The sequence below is a fragment of the Podarcis gaigeae genome, assembly GCF_964106915.1.
Source record: "Podarcis gaigeae genome assembly, chromosome: 2".
NCBI lineage: Eukaryota > Metazoa > Chordata > Lepidosauria > Squamata > Lacertidae > Podarcis > Podarcis gaigeae.
The window spans coordinates 33,846,306-33,865,873 of record NC_139679.1 but is presented as its reverse complement, the minus strand read 5'-3'; the positions used below and the strand labels follow the sequence as shown (position 1 = coordinate 33,865,873).

The 19,568-nt window shown below is 44.1% G+C and overlaps 1 protein-coding gene across 3 annotated transcripts in view; it reads left to right on the top strand.

The window, feature by feature from the left end:
- The window catches only part of ABCC3 (ATP binding cassette subfamily C member 3), a 78,029-nt gene that overhangs the window by 4,211 nt on the left and 54,250 nt on the right, over positions 1-19,568 (top strand). The window contains exon 1 of one of the 3 annotated variants that reach the window (XM_083727937.1): positions 4,263-4,853. The exons of the other annotated variants lie outside the window; for them this stretch is intronic. Within the exon in view, the coding sequence (XP_083584063.1) occupies positions 4,824-4,853 (30 nt within the window). The 5' untranslated portion in view covers positions 4,263-4,823. Of the gene's footprint in view, positions 1-4,262; positions 4,854-19,568 lie in introns of those variants that run through there. 3 annotated transcript variants of the gene reach the window in all.

Genomic DNA, 19,568 nt, shown 5'->3' with positions numbered 1-19,568 from the left:
ACAATTGTACAAATTTTGCAATTCAGTTCTCCAAGCAAGCAATGTGTTAAAAAAGAGTGAAAATAACATACATTATATTTGGGAAACGAGCTCTGCAAAAATGTGTGTATAAAGCAATATATATATATATTAGGGAAAAATCATACTAATATGCTGAAGAATGTTCTTGAGGTATACAACTGATGTGGAGAATTCAACAAGGCTGGAAAAATGAGAAACTGACTGAACCCAAAATTGACAAATCAGCCCATCCTGACATGCAGGCTCTCAGAGAGGAGCTCACAGCTGTCTGAACTGGGCTCGTCGTTAAGCTCTCACCACACTTACCAGAAGCTGTAGCCAGGAGCAAACCTTGCAGAGAAAACTTAACCACAAGTTCCCAGCTGGATGACAGGATAAGCTAAACATTGGCTTGGCTTCACTCAGTATGCTACAGCGCAGGAGGAAAACGAACCAGGTAGGAGCAAAGTGCTTGTGAGCTGCTCTCCAGAAAACCCACATATTTGCTTGGAAATGTTATGTGAACCAGGACACTGGTTTTAAAAGTGGTAGTAAAAGTGGCAAAACAAAACCACAGTACACTATATACAATACTTCGGTAAAAACGTAAGAAAAGCAGCCCTCCCGAACTCTTGCACTTCTTACACACCTTGAGGGGCAACAGTCACCTTTGAATCTTCAGGTTTACTTTGAGACAGCATTCACGAATCGTCTCAATGCAGTGTCAGAAAGCAGGGGAAAGCCAGCTCATTTGCTACTAAAAAGGAAAGGGGAAAAGAGAAGTTTGGAAAGTACCACAAAACTGAAGATATTAAAAGTATAGATATTGCCAAAAGCAACCACCTGCCAATTGGCAGTTTGATTATCACTTGCAATATGAAGAATGCACTTTCAGTAATAAAAAAAGGTTGAAAGTTAAAATGCTCTGCGATGCTGCTAATTCCATTGTGATTTTCCATATTAATCATCATAAAGGCGATGCGGTCTTCAAAGGCAGGCAAAGCTATGCCCAGTGATCGTTCTGCATTGTATCATTCATAGCACCAGAAGTGCCCTCAGATATAAATGTCAAATGCATCTTCCTTAGATAGATGCAAGATTCACTGCATCCAATAGATTTTCCAATATTTTCTTCATAAATGTAAAATGGAGCTTCTAAAACATTTTTAGGCCATTCCTAATTGTTCGTCTGATTAGAAAGTATCCCGAATCTAACATGGATCTTGACTCAAACATTCCCACAACTTACATATATATATATATGTGCTTGCTCAACTTCGTGCTCTTTCAACAAGGCAATTGCAAAGGGTTGTGGCTCTCTGCCAGAGCACATGGTTTCTGTGCAGAAGGTTCCAGGTTCAGCCAGTCTTGGCATCTACAGGTAGGCCTGGGAGATACCTGTCTGGAGAGCTGAGGGCAGGCACTGAGCTAGATGAACCAATGGTCTGACTCTATATACTGCAGTTTCATATCAATTTCACACCTATGAATTTCCTTCCACATACACTTCCCATTAGATATTGCTCTTGCCTTTTGGTCCTCATTGTTCCCCCCCCCCCTTATTCTGGAATTTATGTCAGTCTGTTAATGAAGAGTATTGTTGTCCCTGCCACCCAATAATTGCATTTTCTGTCTTTCTAAAACACGTCTCTAGGTGACTGAATGTGCACAAAGTTCTCCCGCTGAAGCACTGTGCTTTTGTGCCTTAAGGCCATTTCACACATTTCACAGCATAAACACACATTTGCGCAAAGTTATGTGCAAAGGTAGGGAGACTCAACTTGTCGTGATTTACCTTGCACATGCAATTATCTCTGAAAACTTGCTCTCTCCTTTCAGATGCGGAGTGGTGAAAATTGGGCCCAGTGAGCCCAAGTCTCCCTACTTGGCCATCTAAAGGAGGGGGGAGGTAAGCATGCAAAGTCAGAGGCTGTGCTTCTGATCACTTGAGTCACCCTTGGCCTCCTTAACATGTCCAAAGACAGAAGATAATGCAAATGATTGGAAGCAGCGTGTCTGCTTCTTTTGCATCCATGTGTCCAATACTCCCCCTCCTAGACACACAGAAAGGGGGGGGCAAGGCAAGAGGAGGCAGTAATTAGTCTTCTTGCTCAGCATGCCTTCTGTCGCTGAAAGGCTCTGCCTGCTTGCTTAGCCCTCTCTTTGGGCAGTGCAGTAGGGAGAATTGGGTCCTACAGTAGGTGTAAATAGCGGCTGCTCCTTACTTAGGGACAGAGGAATCTGCCAGATTTCATTTCTCCACATTTCTGCATCAGTTTGTGATTTTAAAAAGTGCCTCAAGAAAATTCATCAGCATTTCAGACCATATTTTTCCTAATTTGCACATTTTTGGAAGCACTTTCTCATAATATAATGTATTTTTGTATGTTATTTTCACTAACATAGGCAGTATTATGCATGTTATCCCCCAAATACTTGCATTTTACTACACATTATTTTTGTTAAAGAGCTGCAAAATTGAAAAAGACAAAACTGCATTGCAAAATTCAGAGAAGTGTGATTTTTCTAAGAACAACAGTTTCAGTTTCCCCGTTGTTTCCCCAACTGTGGATTAGGAAGTTTTGCATTAAAATGTGAACCAAGTCAAATTTCTTCTCCTTCCCTTCAGGCCCGTGACAACTGCTTGCTCACCCTTCCCTCTTTTTTCCTGACAAGGAAGGTTGGGCTCATCTGTTAAGCCAAGCAGAAGAAAGCAGTTGAGTGAGCAAGAGAGTGGCCCATTGTCACCCTCCTTTTTAACCTTCTCCCTGAACCCAATATGCTTCGACTTACTATCCACCGAGAGAGTGCAGGTGAGTGAGGGGAAAGACTGTTCCTTGTACATGCAGTCGACTCCCGTTGGAAGCCTTAGTGGGTGGACTGGACAAGCTGGGCCTCATCTTCTCTGTGATGCCACCAAGAGAGCAGAGGCAACAACCTTTACTCTTGGCAGTATCACAGGGCGCAGTCCTCCTCCCCCCCCCTTGCACTGTCCAGAGAAACCAAAGGTGAACAAGTAACAGGAGGGGCAGCCACTGTCATCTCTGGTTCACTCACTCTCACACACACACACACTCATAAGCCACTCGGCTGGCTCCAATACTCCTAGGAGAAGCAGGGCTGGCCCAAGTCATTTTGACACCCGAAGAAGAGCAGCAAATGGCATCCATCTCTGGGTGTCAAGGTACACAATACCCAGAGTCCTTTTAAATGATTTTGCACATGGTGTTCTGCATTAATCTTTGCAAGGCATCCCTAATTGTTATTACAGTGGTACCTCAGGTTACAGACGCCACTAACCTGGAAACAGTACCTCAGGTTAAGAACTTTACCTCAGGATGAGAACAGAAATCACATGGCGGCAGCGGGAGGCCCCATTAGCTAAAGTGGTACCTCAGGTTAAGAACAGTTTCAGGTTAAGAACAGACCTCTGGAACAAATCAAGTTCTTAACCCGAGGTACCACTGTATCAGATAACTGTGTAAGATTGCTGTATAATTTTACCAGGTTGCATAATCTTAGAAGAGGCATAACTGTGAGGGGGCCTGGTTGTGATTATCATGAGGGGCCTTGCGCTACACTATTGGCTTCAACTTCTCCAGTGCTAAGCATATTTGGGGATAAGCAGTGTGTTTTGTTGTAGGAAAAGAGAGAGAGAGAGAGAGAGAGAGAGAGAGAGAGAAAACACACATGGTGTGTTGTACACCATCTCCAATCTCTAGCGGTACAAGATTCGAGGGGTCCCAGGGTTCGGTTTCCTTGAAATGAAGGGAAGCAGAGCCTGTGGTGTCTGTATAATATTAGTTTTATTTACACACATAAACAACCTGAGCCTACTATGAAGGGGCACACAGCATTAAGAGCCCGGAAGGTATTGCTTCTGCAATAGCCACAGCCTTGGATTCAAGCAGAAATCAGGCATGTCTCTCACTCTCAGGCTTCTGCTGGCAGTCAGCTTCCAGCCCAGTGCGCTCTCTCTCTCATACACACACCTCAACTCTTGCTAATGGCCAGGTGAGGGAGTGGGGTTCACCCATTTGCCCTCTGGCACAAAGCCACTTCCTTTGTTATACTAAGGAACTTACAGCCCATTAACTCGCTGTCAAATTTGCCTGGCTCCTTCACCAAGGGAACCCCCCCCCCCACAAAAACAAGTACTTGCCCAGCCAGCTGTCCCCTAACTATAAACTGCTTTTTAAAAAGGATGCTGTGGCAGCCAGAGCCAGGTTTGATGGGCCCTGGCAGGATGCCCATGTTGGCCCAGGTGTCGAGGAAGAGCCTTTTCGCAGCTATCCATATCACCTGGCTCTCTCTCGCTCTCTCTGGGTGGGTGGTCCTTGGACCTTTCCCCCTCCCCTAGCTGCCCCACTGCAGAGAGGGAAAAGGTGGTGTGTTGCTGTGTACCACGGAACACCGCCCAGCCACCCAAGGGGGCCCAAGTCTCTCAGCAGCTGGTCGGGCTTCCGTGGCCTCGCTCCCCTCATACGCCGAGGCCCGATCATCCACCGACCCACCGCCCTCCTACGGCGCGAACGCGCGCGCTCCCATCCAGGCGCGGGCCTTGCCCGAGCTGGTCCGCAAAAAGGGAAGTTTAGTAAGAGCGCAGCAGTTAAAGACCCCCCCCCCCAGCCTTGTCGCGGCTTAGCCTGGCGCCGGCACTGCCTGGGCGAGCCCTTCCCCGCCCACCTTTCCGTGCGAGGCAAACATCCGCCTTAGCGTGGCGGAAGGGAAGCAGAAGGCGAGCCAGGAGCCGCTCAGAAAGAAGCGGAGGCAGCGCGGCGAAAAGGGACGGTCGCCAGACTGCTCTGGCCGGCCGCTGCACCATGGACGCCTTCTGCGGATCCAGTTTCTGGGTAAGTAAGCATTCCTCCCTCCTCGCCGCCGCCTGCCAATCCATGATCACCCGGTGGCCCTCGGAGGCCAGCGCATCCCTCTCGTTTTCCCCAAATAAGTAAGGAAGTCAAGGGAGTTTCCCTCATCTGCCTTCAGAGCATGTCTGTTGTTTCAAGAAAGGACGATCATTTAATGAAACACAGGCGCGGGCATCGGGCATGGCCAGCCTGCAACTTTCGGGCACTTAAGTGAACTTTAAAGGCATGGGGCATGGAAAGGTCGGGAGGAGGGGAGTCCCTAAGTTTCTGCATGCGCAACTCTCCTCCTGCCGATGGGTTCTTGTTTTTGATGGGGGTGGATTGCCTTCAGAGTCTGGGGTGGAGAAAGGCACCCGAAAAGAGGGAGAAAGAGTTAAGAGGTGTGTGTGTGGACCAGCAGCATAACGTGGGGATGCAGACTCCTCAGAGGGGGGTTGCCGAGGGCCAGAAGGCAGGAGCTATGTGATGTGGGTTAGCAGACCTGGTTGGAGGCGCAGCCTTGCCGTAGATGAGCACAGTCACGCTTACACGTGGAACCCAAACCTCGCAACCTGGAGGGCAGAAACTCGCGGAGATGACTTGCCTCACGCATCCCAAAACTTCCAAGTAAAATATAATGGGGTTTGGGGGATCATCTTTCTCAGTTCTCAGCGTATTATCAAACATGCGTGGACCCGAAATGAAATGTTGCAATTCATCCCCCAAAGGCGCGCTTCTGCGTTGTCTTTCAAGACAGATGGATGCCAACAGTCCCTGTGTATTGAGGGACAAAACAAAAACTTGCCGGAGGCAGGTTCAAACCCATGAATGGCACGTGCTTGCATATGTCTGCCGGGTTAAAAACTAGCAGCACTTCTCACACAGATGCACGTGCGTTCATTCCCACTGGAACCGATGAAGCAAAGTACTTGGGAACGTGTTCAGCACTCAGACACATTGCTGGCATACCGAAAAACAGTTGCATTTTTATAGGAATAAAAAAAGAAAACCTCTTCCCTACTGACTTCTAAGGGCAGGTGAGGCTACTCCCTGGTGCTGCAAACCTGACTAGACAGGTATTTTTCCAATCCCTTAACTGCCACACCATTGTAATGCTGGGCAAAACCAATACACAAGCTTGAGCAAGGCAATTGCTAGAGGCTGTTAGAGCATGTGGCTGTTTCTTCAAAGTTGGAGTCTTACTCATTCCAGCCCTGGAGAATATCTCTGTCCACTGGAAGATGTATGTTGATACTTGGGTCCTGCTTTTTTTGGGGGGGGGGGGGACCAAAGCATACAGTGGTACCTCGGGTTAAGTACTTAATTTGTTCCAGAGGTCCGTTCTTAACCTGAAACTGTTCTTAACCTGAAGCACCACTTTAGCTAATGGGGCCTCCCGCTGCTGCCGCGCTGCCTGAGCCCGATTTCTGTTCTTATCCTGAAGCAAAGTTCTTAACCTGAAGCACTATTTCTGGCTTAGTGGAGTGTGTAACCTGAAGCGTGTGTAACCTGAGGTACACTGTATTGTTATACAGCTGTTTATTGTGCAGCAATTCATTGTTCCCTCCACAGAAATAGAAGTATCACAGGCTGCATTCCTAGACCTATGTACTTGGCTGGAAGCACCATTGTGTTCAATGGGCTTTTACCTCTGAGCAGACATGCAGACTCACTCTGTCAGATACATTGTGCCCCAGAAGGATGAAATGGAGACTGACACAAATTACAAAACCGAGTAAGGCTGAGCATTTTTCAGGAGAAGACAATCTTCTTGCACTTTTGTCCAAAATTTAAATGCTGTGTTATATAGTCCTATTGAGTTCAATGGGAGTTTTGCCCTAATTAGCATATTTTGGTTCATAGCCTAAATTTTTGTGTGTTGTAGAAATGGTTATCTGTGGAAATATATACATGTACATTTGTGTATATTTTGTGTCCATGGTAGGTCACTGATTTGCAGAAGCAAGTTCATGATGTATTGCCCTGGAGGCATGCTATAACGGTATAGCATGGATGGAGAGCCTATGGCTGACTGTAACTCCCATCATGCCTGACCATTGATTATGTTGGGTGGAGCTGATGGGAGATTGAGCACAGCAGCATCAAGAGGGTCACTGCCGTATAGTGCTTTGTAATAACTGGTTTTACTGAATAATGTATTGCTGGCATTGTTTACCTAGCTTTTCTCGTGGTTTCTTCAATGCTTTTGTAGTGGCTTTTTCAGATATCAAGGAGGATATCTTTGCCATTCAAAGATTTAAGTCTAGGAAAGTCTGTACAAAAAAATCCAATGATTTTGCAATCATAATTATTTATGCAAAATAAATATGTTGTGCAATTACTATTGCAAGTGATGCTTTGCATATGCATTGTTTCAATGTTTCAATGCATTGATGTAGGCGTAACATGATATCAGTACAGTGGTACCTCAGGTTACAGACGCTTCAGGTTACAGATGCTTCAGGTTACAGACTCCGCTAACCCAAAAGTAGTACCTCAGGTTAAGAACTTTGCCTCAGGATGAGAACAGAAATTGCGCGGTGGCAGTGTGGCGGCAGCAGGAGGCTAAAATGGTACCTCAGGTTAAGAATGGACCTCCAGAATGAATTAAGTTCTTAACCTGAGGTACTACTGTACAAGGGTGGCTCCAATCCTGTGTATTGTAGGACTGATTGCAGACCATACTCCCATGTACCACATTCAACCAGTCCTGGAACACAGCCCTTCTGAAAGTCAGCTGTTGCCCAACCACCTTTACCACAATGCGTAAATTCATTATGTCACCGCGTTTCTTTGTGTCTGATGGTTCAAAGAGACTTTGTAGCTACTGACTTCTGCCCAGCAGAAGTTTCAAACAAAGATAAGTCCATTCTGTTAGCCACTTAACGGAATACTCTTGGAGTCTTACACATGTGCTCTGTGAATTTGCAGTAAGCTGCCTCACCTTTTAACAGATATGTATGTGCTTCTCCAATGTACACTGTGTGCTGTGCTGTTGAGTGGTTCGTGTTTCTTAATAAGAGGCTTCTTGGGGTATCCATAGTAAAACAAAAACAAAACACTTTAGTTTCATTTCCATTATTGGTTTGGAGGAAACTAACCACCTCCTTAAAGAGTAACCACTCTGCTCGGACTACTCCTAAGATTTATTTACAGTGGTACCTTGGTTTACGAACTTAATCCATTCCGGAAGTCCGTTTTTAAACCTAAACTGTTCTTAAATTGAGGAGCACTTTCCCTAATGAGGCCTCCCGCTGCCGGTGCCCTTCTACCGTTCGGATTCCGTTCTTAGACCGAGGTAAAGTTCTCAAACCAAGACACTATTTCTGGTTTTGTGGAGTTTGTAAACCAATTCATTCTTAAACCAGACTGTTCTTAAACCGAGGTACCACTGTACTTACTATCATTTTTATCTCTCACTTCCTCAGGGTGGTGGACAAGGTTCCCCCATGCACTTTTACCCTTACAACAAAGCAGTGAGGTAGATTAGGCCTAGCAATAGTGACTGATCTAGGTCATCCAGTGAGCTTCACGGCTGTGTAGACATTTGAACCTAGGTCTTTTCTGTCTTAGTTCAACCCTCAGAAGAACCACCATTCTGGTTCCAAAGCTAGATAGTAAGCTGCTGGCTAAAGGGAGTGTCTTAAAAATAAGAAGATGATGCTTTTCAAAAGGAACATGAGAAAAATCCCTTTTACCTTTGCCCCTGTTTAGGGAGTGTCTTGATCTGCGGTGTTGTACTTCATGTTGATACTGACAGCCACATTATTATTTGTTTAATGCACATAAAAGTTTCTTATGCCAATAGTATACTGCAGGCTAGTGGGAGCTAGCCTCATATTGGGCCCAACAGTTTTGTGCAAGCTTTAAACACTTTCTTGGTTTTAGTATGTCAGACTGGAAAGCAATGGAGCCGGTAACACAAAAAGTAGATTCTGCAAAGGCTGTTCTGTCTAGAAATAGAAGGGCAGCTCTCCCCTCTTTGTATCTGCTTAATAAAAACCCCTCTTAGAGTCATAGAATTGGAAGGGACCCCAAGGATATTCTAGTCCAACCTTTGATATGCAGGAATCTCAACTAAAGCACCCATAACAAATGGCCACCCAACCTCTGCTTATAGAAATCTCCAGTGAAGGAGAGTCCGCCACCTCTCATGGGAATCTGTTCCACTGTTGAAGAGCTCTTACTGTCAGAAAGGCATTTCTGACATTCAGTTGGAGTTTCCTTTCCGGTAACTTGAATCCACTGGTTCAGGTCCTAGCCCCGGAGCAGGAGAAAAGAAGCTTCCTCTATCTTCCATGTGACAGCCCTTTAGAAGATGGCTATCATATCTCCTCTCAGTCTCCTCTTTCCCAAGCTAAACATACTCAGCTCTCTCAACAGTTCCCCGTAAGGCTTTGTTTCCAGACCATTGGCCATCTTGGTTGCCCTCCTGTGCACAGCTTCCAGCTTGTAGACATCCTTCTTAAATTGTGGTGCCCAGAACTGGACACAGTATTCCAGGTGTGGTCTGACCAAGGCAGAATAGAGTGGAACTATTGCTTTCCTTGATCAGGACACTATACCTCTGTTGATGTAGCCTAGAATAGCATTATCTTTTTTGCTGCTGCATTACACTCTTGACTCATGTTAAGTTTGTGGTCTCCTAAGACCCCAAGATCCTTTTCACACCATGGCAAGCCAGGTGTACCCCATCTCATATTTCTTCGTGCCTAGGTGCAGAACCTTTCATTTGTCCCTGTTGGAATTCATTTTGTTGGTTTTGACTCCTCCATTCTGTTAAGGTCAAATTGAATCCTAATTGTGTCTTCTGCAGCATTAGCTGCCCTTCCCAGTTTGGTAGCATCTGCAGATTGGCTGAGCATCATCTCAAGGCCTTCATCCAAGTCATTTATAAAGACGTTGAACAAACAACAGGCACAGGACAGAACCCTGTAGCACCCCACTTGTCACTTTCCCCCCAGAATGATGATGAGCCATTAGTGAGCACTCTTTGTGTTCAGTCATCAAGAGCTAAAGAAGTAGTACAGAGAGTGTATGTTTGTAATGACCTCACAATATAATGCAAGCAAAACAAACATCAGAGCTGAACCCCTATTGATGTGAGTGGAAAGTGGTGGAGTCCCCTACTGGACATCTCTTCCACAGCAATCTTAGATTTAAACTAAATTTCCTGATTAATTTAGAAATTTTCATCCTAGAGAAGTACCTAAAAAAGCAAAGGTGTTAGTAAGTAGGAAGAGCTTTCCCCATAAACACTGTTGCCAAGAACTGCATACAGAACAACCAGGAAATTATGTAACCAACATTTATTAGGTGCATTTCAGTTTTTAAATACATTGTTGATCATCCCAAGAGAAAGGATTTCTTAACTGTTCAGGAATCCTGTGAGGTCAGAAAGTTCTAGATGAAATGACTGGCTTCTGTGAAAGTTAATTTACAAGCAGCCTTCTGATCAAAACAGCAAGTGCCTCTTCTTGTTTGGTAAATCCACGAGCTAATTCAACTGCCACCCCCAGAATGGACCGTTTTTCTAGGCTTGACCTATAGTTGCCTTTCTCTTTCAAGAAAGGTGCTGCTCCTGTTCTGCAAGGTGATGGTTGGAGATGCTGATGCAAATATGCCTGCTTCTATATAGGGTGGAGTTAGAAGCAGGGTTAGATGTGAAGAAGCAGTATTCTGAACAATGAGTTGCTTATCTCTCGGGCTGCGTACAATACAGACTATACCATTTGAAGCACATTTTCCCCTCAAATAATTTTGGCGCCTTTAGTTTTACCCCTCAGAGAGTTACAAGTCCTAGCAGCCCTTAACAAACTACAGTGAACAGAATTCTTAGAGGGGTGGGGGCATGTGCTTTAAAGGTACTGATCACTGCAGATGGTGACAGCAGTCACGAAATTAAAAGATGCCTGCTTCTTGGGAGAAAAGCAATGACAAACCTAGACAGCATCTTAAAAAGCAGAGACATCACCTTGCCGACAAAGGTCCATATAGTTAAAGCTATGGTTTTCCCAGTAGTGATGTATGGAAGTGAGAGCTGGACCATAAAGAAGGCCGAAGAATTGATGCTTTTGAATTATGGTGCTGGAGGAGACTCTTGATAATCCCATGGACTACAAGAAGATCAAACCTATCCATAATGAAGGAAATCAGTCCTGAGTGCTCACTGGAAGGACAGATCCTGAAGCTAAGGCTCCGGTACTTTGGCCACCTCATGAGAAGAGAAGGCTCCCTGGAAAAGACCCTGATGTTGGGAAAGATGGAGGGCTGAAGGAGAAGGGTACGATGGAGGACGAGATGGTTGGACAGTGTTCTCGAAGCTAGCAGCATGAATTTGACCAAACTGTGGGTGGCAGTGGAAGACAGGAGTGCCTGGCGTGCTCTGGTCCATGGGGTCACGAAGAGTCGGACACAACTAAACGACTAAACAACAACAAATGTACACAGCCTAGGGGAAGAATTCAGTGCACAGCTATAGAAATAATTCCATCAACACCTGCTTTTCAACTTGCCAGGTGGAAAAATCCCCTTCCTCCCTCTACATGTTGTTCTGGCGGTTCTCACAACACACACATCCCAAGCCAATTATTGGGGGTACAAGGAGCACTGGGGGAAAGCCCCATTGCACAAGCAGAAATATTTGTGCAGGGCTTCTACTGACAGAACTCATTAATTGAACATTTAGCTGAAATTTACTTCCCTGCAATCCCTTGGTCCTGCCCTCTGGAGAAAGAGAGAATATCTTCTATGTGACATCACTTCAGGCATTCAAAGATGACCATCGTACCCCCCCCCCTTAACCTTCTCTTCTCCAAGCTGAACATCCCCAACTCTTTCAACCATTCCCCATAGGGCTGGGTTTTCAAAAGCCCTCGCCATCCTATCTGCCTTGTGCTGGACATGCTCCAGAACACATGTCCATGCAATACTGGCATATCTGATCATAAATACAAATCAAGTAGCCAGAAATGTAAAACAAACAAACAACAACTTAAAACAAGAGAACTATTAGAAGTTAAAGGACACCAATCAATCCTGGAGTTTGAGCAATGAAACTGTGGGAAGAGAAGAAAGAGGTGTTGCAAGGTTATACCAGACCCAGCAAAATTCTGCTTGGGCAATAGTGAAAAGCAGTAAAGGAAAACAACAGAGCTTCAGAATTCCCACATCATTAATTTGGTACCAACATGTTGCATAAAGTAACTTTGATGAGGATGAGGTATGTTGAAACTGCCACTGCATGCTGAATAGGCTTTTGCATTTCTGTACTGTTGTGGATTTGCTAGTCATGTTGGCGCAATCATTTTGGGAAATAGCAAACCACTTCCAACACAGTCCTTAGTTTGTTGCAAGACCAGTTCCATACCCTATCTACATCACTGCCTAACAATTTTGGTGGGAAATTTGCATCAGGTCAGAATACATTTGTATAATGAATGAGATTAACTGTATATACTGTAATTATTTCCTTCTCTCTCCCCCCCCCCCCCACAGTAGTGTACAGTGTTGCTATCTTCTGTGGTCGATGTTTCAGGCATCTTGGACAGAGTCTTTTGGAGCACATTCAGAATGCATTTCTCAGGCAGAAATTGTGCACCCATGCTGCTAGTTGCCATGGGGTGGAGGAGGAAGATGTTTGATCCATTTTTTGCACCTGACACGCCCAGACTTGTTTGCAGATCAGAATGCAGTTCCTAGCTGGATTATGCTCTTCTTCAGCTTTTGTGCATAAAAAGTCTGTACAAAAAAGTCTTCAACAAAAGCTAAGTCTTGTAAGTGAGTAACACCTACAGATCTTCTTGCTTTGCATGGAGCCACATGTGCTGTGCCCTCAGTTGACCATGTGGCCTGTGCAAGGAAGGGGTGGAGGAAATCATTAATCAGTTTACTTCTTTGGAACTGTATAGCCTCAGTACCCTTTTAGGCCACAAATGAGTTGTTTATTACTTATAAAAATATCTTGCAAGGATCCAGGGCAGAAACTTGGCCTGGTGCAATCTAATTATATTAAGATTTTTTTTTTCATTTGCTTTGGGGCTCACTTCAATATCCTGAGATGATTATGTAACAACTAACCACACTGTGTGGGCAATTTTTATATCACATCACATCACATTAATATATATAGATACGAGAGAGAGAGAGAGAGAGAGAGAGAGAGAGAGAGAAAGAAAGAAAGAAAGAAAGAAAGAAAGACACTAAAATGCTTGAACTTAACAATGCTTTTGCCTGCCAAAAATTACTGCTGAAAATGCTTTGGGACACAGTACTTTGCAGAAGGCCACAGGTTCTTTCGATGTTTACACTGTGCATTCTACACATGCACCTCTTTTGTTCCTCCATTCAGGCAAGTGGGAGGGATTATCAGACTTCAAGAACTTGTTCCAGCAAGGTAAAAGCACACAAGAAGGGTGCGGAGCAAGGCCCGTGGGTGGCCCCAAAGGAGCAAAGGTGTGGAGCGTGGTCTCGAGAGTCCCAGAGGCAAAACAGAGAGGGCTGGAATTTGGTCCCTGGGCTTGAGATTTCCCACCGTGGTCCAGGCAGAGGATTCCTCCCCCCACCCTTTATCAAGTGCTGCTAACTGTAGCCTTTTAATCAGCATTGAGGATTCTGAGTCAGCATCCAGAACAATCAGCTTATTGGCTATTATATCAAAACACATTAGGGAATAAAATATTTTCTAGCTGGGTTGCCTTATGTCCCTTATTGCAGAATAAATCTTATTTTTAAGCCATAATTTTTTAGTGCTTTTTAATTCTGCTGTTGTGAGTGAGAAACCTTGTTCTATAGCACTAGAAATATGTGTGACAGCAACAGAGTTACTTGCAATTAAGTTAATAATAATAATAATAATCTGTAGGTTGGAGTGCCTATCCATGTGCCATGGCCAGATGTTAAAATCCAAGTTAGGGTTTCACTCAACAAACTTCATGGCATGCCAATTACAGTCCTACGTAAATTAGTCAAGCTCAGTTAGATGAATCAGATTTACACTTGAACATATTTGCAGTGTTTGTGCAGAGTAGATCCTCATTGCAATATTCCACCAAATTGTGTTGTTCGAACCTCTATCATATTTATTTTTTACTCCCTTCAAATGCTCTTCGTAAGATTGGGTGTACAATTTGATTAACGTTGTCAGCATTTGGAACGAATGTTTCAAAGGCTGTTCAAGCCACTTGAGTTACACTAAATGGTCTGTGGTTTTTGGATACTGTCTTGGCACATAATTCACCACCCACTGGTTGTGATGTTGGCAAGGCAAAGAAAATCCATCTGTCTGGCTTGATCACTCTTATCACCTGCCAGGTGGGCTGATCATCCAAGCAGTATTGATGCTTCTTGCCAATGGTTTTCTTGGAGCACAACAGCCTCTCTTATTGCTAATGAGCAGGCCTGTATGATGTAGATGACAGGGGAATTATAGAAACAGAAGGTGCCTATTTTGTGCTGGCTTAGCGCAAAGTTTCTTAGCCCAAAATTGAAAAGAGGTTACTCCATGGCCCCAGGTTTCCTACATTTCTATACCAGTTTGATCATTCAATCCAGCGAGTTAAATAGGAAACAATGGGATAGGTTTGTTTTGCCCATTAAGTACTTTAGGCAATGGGACATTTTAGACATGACAAGATCTCTAGAGCACTAGCAATGGAGAGAAGTAAATGGACTGACTTTCCATACATTAAGTTTCTTTAATTTCTGCCTCCATCCCTCAATAAACTGCCCAAATCCAGCAAGAGAAATCTATCATGTACTGCCAGTAGAGGTGAATGTGCATCTACATACACATCTCAGCTGCGTTGTGTTTCTCAGTCAACGTCTTTTTGAATTGACTAGATGCATCCTTTTTTGTGAATGAAGATGTGCAGCCACATTCAAAAGCACCATTTGTTGCATTTTCTATTATTTCATTCAGGAGTAAGATGCTCAAGTATGTGGTGGCCTCTCAGCTCCAGGTTTTCCTGGATGAAGCAGCTTATCTCTTTTAGCCCAGCTTCATGTTTGGTTGTGGGACTGAGACAGCCTTGGCCCCCCCTGGTGGATGATCTATGGCAGGGACTAGAATGTCAAGTCCATTCCTGTTGGTTATGCTGGACCTCTCAATGGCTTTCAGTAGCATTTCTTGGACCACCTGGATGGGATGATTCTAAAGGGGCAGGGTCTTGTTCTGCTCCCAAACCTTCCTGGAAGGTGATGCTGGAAAATACCAGTTTGACACAGGGCTATTGACCTATGGCACTTCTCCTGGTTCCAACTTCTCTCCCATGCTGCTGAACATCTACATGAAACTATCGAGAGAGATCATCAGGAGAAATAGAGTGTGGGGTCACCAGTATATGGCTGACACCAATCTCTATTTCTTCATTCTATCAAATTCCAAGGAGGTTGCTGAGATGCTGGACCATTGCTTGGAGACAGTAATGTGCTGGATGATGGCAAGCGAATTGGCATTTCATCCAAACAAGATGGAGATGGAAAGAACTACCGATTTGGGGATAGAATTCCAACCTGTTTGAGATGAAATAGCAAACCCCTTCAAAACTCAGGTTCAGTTTGGGAGGGTGCTTTTGGATCTGACCTTGAACCTGGAATCCCAGGTAATGGGTGCGGCCAAGAGTGCTTTTGTCCAACTTAGTTGGTGGGGATTATTATCAACAATTTATTGTTGTTAACAGACACAGTTCAGTCAGAACAAACATACACAGTTACTAAGTGTCATCAGTTTTGTTAATGGCAGGGTTTTGTTTTTGTTTTAGGACATTAGTGACTAGTCTCCGTTGTCATTCATAGCTTTCTTTCCAAGTGAGGGAAGCTGAAGAGTATGAAGTGGGTATTTCAGTTTCCCCACAAGCACTTCCTTGTGCTTGGGGATTGAGTGCATGCTGCTATACACTGGAAGCCTTTGCCACACGGTCTTCATGGGCTTCCAGTTCTGTGGTTGGGTGTGTGGGGGTTTTCAAAATAATAGGAAACACTGTGGTGTTAACGTCTTCTTTATGGTCCAAAGCATATATGTACAAACTGGACATGTACCTATGTACATCTTACGCACACATGCGCGCGCACACACACACACACACACACAGTATTTTAGAAAAGGCTGAGCTTGTTCTTACAGCAACCCAACTGTTCTTTACCACCCACCTCTACCTTCAGTAAGTAAGGCTGTGACAATGCCATTTCAGGCATTAAGGTATAATGTTCTTATCTGTGACCTGGTTTTATTTGCATGCACAAGTTTCTGAAGGAAATGAGTCAGGCGGTTGGCACTTAGAAATCAATGGAGCATGTGTGGGCAAAATAAGAATGAAGGGCAAACTGCCTTTTCAGGGTCTTGCTCCAAAATGTGTGAGCGTTTCCCAAAATTATTACCTAGCAGAGGTTTAGCATTGATTTTTAGGAATGCCAAGAGACTAATGTGTATAATTGACTCACAGGTGTGCACTAAGTGTGGTTAGCAGCTTGTTTACTGTGAAATGTCACTGCAAGCCTTGACTACTGCCCCACTGTTAAGAAAAAAATCTTGCATTGCATTTTTGCCATGTTTCCACATTGCACACACCTTAAAATGTAATGTTTGGTGTTCTAAAGCACATGACTAAAATATGTGTGATATGTAATGTGTTGCAGGGATCTCCCAGTTGACCCTGGTTCCTAGCTGTATTTACTATATATGAGACATATGTGTTTTCCAGCATAGTATATGAAGCAGCCCTTAGTCTACTGGTATATTTTGCATTCCTCCTCTCCCTGCCCTTATTAGCTTCAATCAGGGGCATGCAGGAAGACTATTATTGAAATACTTCCAAACAGGTCACTAAGCCCATCTTGCAGAAGTCCCGTGTGTGCATCTTTCCGCCAAGTAAATGCATTCTGCAAAGGAGGTTTACTTAGGGTTCTCCCAACCCAATTGGGTGGTGCAGGGGGAAGATGGGGGAGAAGGCACATTGTGCTAGTAAAAGTCATTGTGCTGGCTTCTGCTAGTGAGACTAGTTAGTTGCATCCAACCCATAATGACAATATAATGGAGTATTAATAACCTTGATTATTGTGCAAATAACATAAACGCTGCGTAAATATCCCAACCATTAAGATAAAGGACTGAGAACAAATTGTGTGTGTTTCTTGTCTTGTTTCTGAGTCGGCTCTCTTTTTGTTTAATGAAATTGGTGATATGGTTTTCATCTAATTTAAACTTTATTTGTCTTTTGGCTTAGTAATGTAGCAGAGTATCATTGATAGCTTTTAACAGTCACTTTAAAAAATATATATCCTTGTAACACACAAGTTCACTTGTGGACAACCCTGTTTTTCTTCTTGCACATATCCAGCTGAAATCAGGATAGTTAGTCATTTTTGATCTTCTTAATTATTCCAGGAATGTTAAGTATACAGGCTTGAGGAAAGGGAATGATCTCCCTCTCTTCCTCCTCCTCATGCACCTTCATTGAGACTTCCAAAGGCTGACTTGTAGTGAACCTGTGGCATTCCTGGTATGCCACCTCCTGTAGCACAATTGCGAATCCCCGTGGTGATAGAAATGGAGACAGAGGAAGGAGCCTACACCCTGTGCAATTAGTTCCACTTGGAAGTGGAAATGGCACTGTAAACAAGGGGTGTATCTAAAGCCTGTTCTGTTCCTGTTCCTTTCACCTTCACTGGAGGAGAGGGAAGTAAAGGAGGATTTATTTATGGTTATGAGAGAATTAAGCTAGTATGTCTTCTCATAGTTCTCTCCCTCATGGTCAAGAGATGGGAGTCCTTACACCAATGGTAGCCAATGTGGTGCGCCTCCAAATGTTGTGCATTGTAACTCCCATCATGTTTTTCCTTTAGCCACATTGGGGCAGAACAGAGAGAGGAGTCCTTTTATACATGCCACTCACCCACTATATTCACTGTCATGAGTCCCATGGAGATATCTTGGAGGCACTGGTTAAATCAGGAAGCAGGGTGGGAGGAGCTTGAAGAGATTCCCAGAGGGTTGGGATGGTATTCATCTGGTACCCAGGAAGTCCTGGAGTTGATGCTGGAGGTGCAGTCAGAGTTCTGCGGGATGGGAGAAATGATAGAATAATAGAATTGTAGAGTTGGAAGGGACCATAAGGGTCATCTAGTCCAACCCCCTGAAATGCACCACCTCTTGTGGGAGTCTGTTCCACTGTCGAACAGCTCTTACTGTCAGAAAGTTCTTCCTGGTGTTTAGTCAGAATCACCTTTCTTGTAACTTGAAGCCATTGGTTCATGTCCTACCACCCCAAGCAGGAGAAAACAAGCTTGCTCCATCCTCCATGGGACACCACTTTAGATATTTTAAGTTCGTTATCATATCTCCTCTCAGTCTCCTGGTTTCCAGGCTAAACAAGCCCAATGTTCCTCATAAGGCTTTGTTTCCAGACCTTTGATCACCTTGGTTGCCCTCCTCTGTACATGTTACAGCTTGTCAACATCCTTCTTGAATCGTGGCACCCAGAACTAGACACTTTATTCCAGGTGTGGTCTGGCCAAGGCAGAATAGAGCAGGACTATTTCTTCCATTGAATCAAACAGGATGTTGGGGAGGAGGAAAATGTAGCAAAATAGATTGGTCAGAGCAGAGGTTGACTGAAAGGTCAGAATAGAGTTGCCGGGAGTGTCAGTATTTGGGAGCTCATAAGAGCCTTTTAATTATTTAATTGTCCAACCACAGTGCTTAGGTGTAACTGGCATATATACTCTCATTTCTAATTTAAGGGGTTGGGCAACATTGCCCAGGGTGCAAGGAAATCCACCCATGAGCAGATTGTAGCCAGTGGCCTCTAATAGGATTGGACTTAACTAGCATCAATTTAGCAGAAAGTTCTACCCCATTGTATTTTTTTAAAAAATGCATCATCTACATCAAGGCTGTGGGGATCTGTGGCCTTCCCGATGTTCAATCGCCAATCTCCATCAGCCCTAGCTAGCATGACTAATGGTCAGGGATTATGGAATTTGAAGTCCCAACATCTGGAGGGCCACAGGTTCCTCATTCCTGCTCTGTGTGATGGAGTCAGAGGAAGTTGACCTCATGATGAGGAGTTAGTTTAGTACCATGAAAGGTCAGTGGGGTGGCTAGGGTGTCAGACCAGGCCAGATGGGACTGTGGTCCAAATCCCCACTCAGCACTCATGGGGCAGCCTTGGGTCATTCACTGTCTCTCCACCTAACCTACCTCACAGGGTTGTTGCGAGGATAAAATGGAGAGTGGAAGAACCATGTGCATCTCTTTGAAGGGAAGGTCGGATAAAAATGTAATAAATGATGAAAATAAAGTAAGTGCCAGAAGTTAGCATTATCTGAGGATCTTCATAGGTCTCCATCTCACTGTGATATCACAATATGCTCTGGGTGATTAAGAAAGACCTTGAATAGTCTTCCATTAGGGCGAGAAAAAAATGTTTAAGGTACCCCGTCCCACCCCACAAGCTGGTTTCATATTATGGTACTTATTAAGTGGCAGAGGCAGTCAGCTACACATAATAATAATAATAATAATAATAATAATAATAATAATAATAATTTTTTATTTATACCCCGCCCTCCCCAGCCAAGGCCGGGTTCAGAGCGGCTTACAAGCAATAATAAAAACAAGATGAATGGTTACAACTTAAAAACAAAAATAAAATACATTAAAATAATGGAACATGAGAGAGAGAGTGTGTGTATAACTAGTTCCACTCAGAGATAAGAAAA